Source organism: Nestor notabilis, unplaced genomic scaffold (genome assembly GCF_000696875.1).
Source record: "Nestor notabilis isolate BGI_N333 unplaced genomic scaffold, ASM69687v1 scaffold24596, whole genome shotgun sequence".
Taxonomy (NCBI): Eukaryota; Metazoa; Chordata; class Aves; order Psittaciformes; family Psittacidae; genus Nestor; species Nestor notabilis.
The window spans coordinates 2115-6916 of record NW_009933643.1 but is presented as its reverse complement, the minus strand read 5'-3'; the positions used below and the strand labels follow the sequence as shown (position 1 = coordinate 6916).

General features: G+C 59.0%; 1 protein-coding gene across 1 annotated transcript in view; it reads right to left on the bottom strand.

Annotated features, from left to right (window-relative positions):
- LOC104407654 (cell surface glycoprotein MUC18-like) overlaps nucleotides 1–4115 on the bottom strand; it is a gene marked incomplete at its 5' end in the record, with an annotated part of 4718 nt that extends 603 nt beyond the window's left edge. Inside the window, 14 exon segments of the mRNA XM_010016985.1 lie at nucleotides 10–127; nucleotides 575–716; nucleotides 1513–1648; nucleotides 1733–1854; nucleotides 1964–2102; nucleotides 2236–2357; nucleotides 2448–2610; nucleotides 2749–2876; nucleotides 2959–3138; nucleotides 3315–3402; nucleotides 3516–3586; nucleotides 3688–3859; nucleotides 3861–3898; nucleotides 3984–4115. Of these exon segments, the coding sequence (XP_010015287.1) occupies nucleotides 10–127; nucleotides 575–716; nucleotides 1513–1648; nucleotides 1733–1854; nucleotides 1964–2102; nucleotides 2236–2357; nucleotides 2448–2610; nucleotides 2749–2876; nucleotides 2959–3138; nucleotides 3315–3402; nucleotides 3516–3586; nucleotides 3688–3859; nucleotides 3861–3898; nucleotides 3984–4115 (1751 nt within the window).
- Nucleotides 4116–4802: the final 687 nt, after the last annotated feature.

Genomic DNA, 4802 nt, shown 5'->3' with positions numbered 1-4802 from the left:
CTGTCCTACCTGGTCAGCGGCAGATCTCTTCTCGCCGTTGGCGCCCTGCATGAGCCCCTCCTCTTCGGACAGTTTATCTGACTTAACTTCTACTACAATCTTGTCTTTACGTGCCTCTGGCCTTGTGCTAGGGGAGGGAGGTGACAACTGAGACAGGTTTGCGATACCAAAGAGAGCATGTGCCCGCTTGAGCAAGGCCACACCCTGGGGCTTCACCTCAGAGGATGCTCTGGAGCGGGGCCGGGGCAGAGGAAGGCCAGGGGTGAAAGAGGCTCCAGCTCACAGAAAGCTTTGGGCTGCCCATTCCCTCCCTCGAGAGGGGTCCCTTGGCTGCTCTACCACTCTGCTGTCCTCCTCATTGCCTTCCTGCAAGGATGGGGCAAGCAGTGCAGTCCCCAGGCTGCGGGAAGCTGGAAGCGCTGCTGAGACCCCAGCATGGTGCCCCCCAAGGCTGCACTATTTCCCCTCTCTGCATTGGGCAGGGAGCAGCTGGTGCAATGAGATGGGAAGCATGAGTGATGGCAAGCACCTCTGGCCCCAGGGGCTCCCTGGTTGGGCAGGCGGTAGTGCTTACATGTCCTGTTTCCCAGCGCGGCCACATGCGATCTTGCCTTTCTTGTGCAGGAAGTAGATGACAGACCCCAGCACAGCCACCACAAGGATGCAGACGATGATCACCACAATGATCACTCCTTTGCTCTCTTGTATCTTTTGATCTAAACACAATGAAAGAGGAAGAAGTTAATGCCTGTCCCACCCTGAAGCTCTCCACCTTCTGCATTACTGCACTCCCTTGGGGCAAGGAGATGACCTCTTCCCAAAGCATCACAGGGAGCACAGTTCCCAGTGCTTCTCCAGCTCCCTGCAGGATGCAGATGTCAATACAAAAATGCAGGGTTTGATACTCTGTTCTATTCTGTTCTATTCTATTCTATTCTGTTCTATTATATTCTGCATTTATACAGAAACAGGGCAGTTTCTGTATAAATACGCTTTGCATTCTGCTCTTGGCTGCCATGCCCCTGCATGCCACGACAGGGTGGCTTACAGGGTTTCCTGTGAACCATCAAGGCATCCCTTTGCTTCCAGCAGGCCTGGGCTACAGGAAACGGCACTTGATGGCCTAGCTGGGCTATAAGCTGAGGACAAGCAGGCGGCTTTCACACCACTGCAGAAACAGATGGAGACAGAGCCTCCATTTCCTTCTTGGCTTGGCAAGGAGAGAGGAGCAGTGAGAGATGCAGTGCAAGAGCCAGCAGCCAAGGTCCCCTCCTCAGCCCAGAGGTGAGCATGACTCCCATCGATGGCATGCTCCCACCAGAGCCTGGGCTGATGGACACATGCAGCCACCGCAATCCAGAGACTGACCTTTTCTGATGGACTCCACTGGTAGAGCAGAAAGGGAAAGATACAGAGCTCAGCCACGCCACGGCAGCACAGCACACATGGTGCCTATGCGAGAGGGACTAACGCTGCTTTGGGTTCCCTTAGAGAACAGTGCCTGAGACTCACCCAGCAGCTGGATGTGCTTCTCGCTGACACCCAGCGCATTGGACACCCTGCACATGGCTCCTGCCCGCAGCAGGTCGTGGCTCACACGCACTGTCAGGTTGCTGGCGATGTGCTGGTTTTCCACATACTCATGAGCCTGTGAGGGGGGAACAGCAAAGGATTTAGTGCCCAGGGCAATGCGTAGCCCCTGTGAGAGACCACGGTTTGACCCAGCTCTCACCGTCCCATTGACGTTCCAGTGAACAGAAGGCCTGGGGAAAGCAATGGCCTTGCATGTCAGGTTCACCACCTCGTCCTGCCGCACGTACAGCGGGGAGCTGATGGCGACGATTCGTGGCTTCCCTGTGGGGATGACACATGAGCACCTGTGGCTTTGGGGGAACAGGGCTGATGTGGGGCAGGATGGGGCTCACTCTGGCGGCAGCATGTCCGCACACATGCTGGTTCTTACCCTGAACAGCCACAGCCACCTGCTTGCTCTGCTCCAGCCCCGGCACACTTGGTGCCATCACCTTGCAGCTGAAGTTATTGGAGGTTTCAAAGGTGAGGTTGCTCAGGAAGAGCTGGTTCCCCTCTGCGACCTTCCTGCCCTGTTGGCAAGGGATGCCCCTGACGATGAGCCCTGAGCACCAGACCCTTCTGCTTCTGGAACAAGCTGCGGGCTCTGAATAGCCCCGGCTTGCCAAGCCCAAGCTTGGTAACAGTACCTGAATGCCTGCTCACCTTCTCATCCCTCCACTGGTAGTCCAGGGACAAAGGGCTGTGGGCACTGCAGCTCAGCCTCACACTATCCCCTTCACGAAGGGGTGAGGATGGCTCCATCTTCACACGAACCCCTTCAATGTCTAGGAGAGGGATGGAGACCAGGGTAGGGTGAGCAGGAGTGATGAGACACCCAGCAGGAGGTCCACTGGGTCCCATCCCACCCGCCTTACAGTTCACAACCAGCTCCACATCCTTCTCTAGCTGTCTCATATCATCCAAGTCCAGGGTCTGGCATCTGTACAGGCCACTGCTGCTCTTATTCACATCGTGCAGATTCAGCACCCCGCTGTTGGTGTCTGCCAGCGACGATAGGTCGTGCCAGATGTCATCCAGCTGCAGGCAGTGGGAAGCAAGCAGAGCCCTTAGCACCACATCCTCCATCCCAACCATTGCATCCCACTCCCCAGGGCCCTCTGGAAGGGGACAAGAAGTCAGAACACAAGGAGGCGTCCAGGTTCCCTCTGGCCTTACCCCTCTCTTAAAGAAACTGAAGACAGGCGCTGGGTTCCCATCTGCCTCACAGACCAGCTGCACATCATCCCCTTCCTTCACCAGCGCCGAGGACGGCATGACCTGCAGCTTCACGTGCTCCGCAGGGTCTGCGGGAGGAGGGAGCGGGCAAGCTCGCTGTGCATCCCTGCCACGCAGCGCCCGCGGGCACGGCCGCAGCCCCCGACTCACAGAACACGGTGATGTTGACTCGCCGCGACTCCACGGTGCGCCGCTGTCCCCGCAGCCAGTAGTGCACGGAGCAGTGGTACAGGGAGTTGCGGTCCTCGCGGGTGACGTGGGCAAAGAGGGTGCTGCTCACTGTGTACAGCCCGCTTGACTCGCGTGTCAGTGTGAACGGCATCTTCACCACTACATGGGACACAGATGCTGTTCACAGCCCGTGGGAAGAGGCCCGGGCCACAGCAGAGAGGAGGGCTCCCTTGGGAGCGCAAGGCTCCTTTGGATGGCCACAGCCTGGATAACACCAGAGCACCAGCCCCTCTCCCGGGCAGGCAGGCATGTTCCCCCATCCCCATCCAACTCACTGTTCTCCTCCAGCTGCAGCTGCTCCCCATTCTTGTGCCACGTAATATTGGGGGGTGGGAAGCTGTTCCTGCTCACACAGCGGGCAATCTGCAGCAGCACAGAGAGCCCTGAGCACACGGGGTGCCCTCATGGGGAGCGGGGAGCAGGGAGCCTGGCATGGCTTGGAGCTTCCCCCTTCCCTGTGTAGGGCATCTCCTCACCTCTGGGATTTCACTGCTCTGCACGGAGGCACCTCCTGAGCTGGCCACAATCTCAGGGGCCTCAGGAACCTCTGGAAAGAGAACCCACCGCAAGCACGTCAGAATGCACAGAAGGGGATCCCCTACCTGCCCGACCAGCATGGCCATGCTGCCCTCGTGCCACATCACTCACTGTAGACATGGAGCCTGGTCTGGTTCTCGCCCATGACATGGCTACCTTCCCCAACCTGGCACACGAAGGTCCTGGCGTCCTGCACCGTCACCCTGCTGATGGACAGGGCTTGGTCCTCCCCCACGGACAGCCGCCCCTTGTAGTCCACGTTCTCCTCCAGGATCTCGCTGCCCGCGATGCGGCACAGCCTCACCCGGTTGTTGCGGTCCATCTGCAAGTGAAGGGCCAAGGCTGTGCTGATGGGAACCCCGGGCAAGCTATCGCCCCAGCCCACTGCTCCTCTCCCAGGCCAGCACTCACATAGAACCAGCTGATAGAGGTGTAGGAACCATTCCCAGGAGTGTAGAAGTTGCACTCGATCCTGGCTGTGCCCCCAATCTCTGCTTCAACCACTGCCGGCATGGAGACCTCCAGACTGCTGGCTGCAGCTGTGGGACAGAGTCCATCAGGGGTGGGAAGCCCATGGAAACCCTCGTGTCTGAGCCACTGAGGAAGCTGAGCCCATCCCCATCTCCATCCCACAAAGAGCATGGGGCAGAACTGTGTCCTGCGCCAGCATTCCCTCGGCACCATGTCCCAGCACAGTGGAAGTGCCAGCCAGGAGCATGGCACCACTCCTGCTGCCATGCTGCCTTCTGTGTCCACAGAGAGACCCGGGCTCAGGCCACCAACCCTGTTCCCAGGCAAGAAAGCATCAGGAGGTTAGCAGGGCAGGGGAAGGGGCTGGGTGCACGAGGCTGAAGCTGGCAGCACAAAGGCTGCACCTTCCCATGGCCTGGGACCACAGCCCTGACGTCAGCCTGCACGGCCCCCATAGCAACCCCAGAGCTGGGGCATGAATGAGGTGCTGTGTTCCTCTGCAGTGGGATGGGGCACATAGGGCAGCAGCTCAGGAGGGGTGTTCCAGGAAGCTGCAACCCAGGATACCAAAGGCAAGTCCCTTATTGCTCCTCTGCTCCCTGCCCATACAGCAAACCCAGAGCCTGTCACCCATAGCACAGGGGAGGCACCAGAGACCCAAACCCTGGCAAGCAGGGCCTGCCCATCCCTGCACCCTGCATTCCCTGCTTGCCCACACCAGTAATGGAGCTGCTGGCCACGCTCCAGAGCAGCAG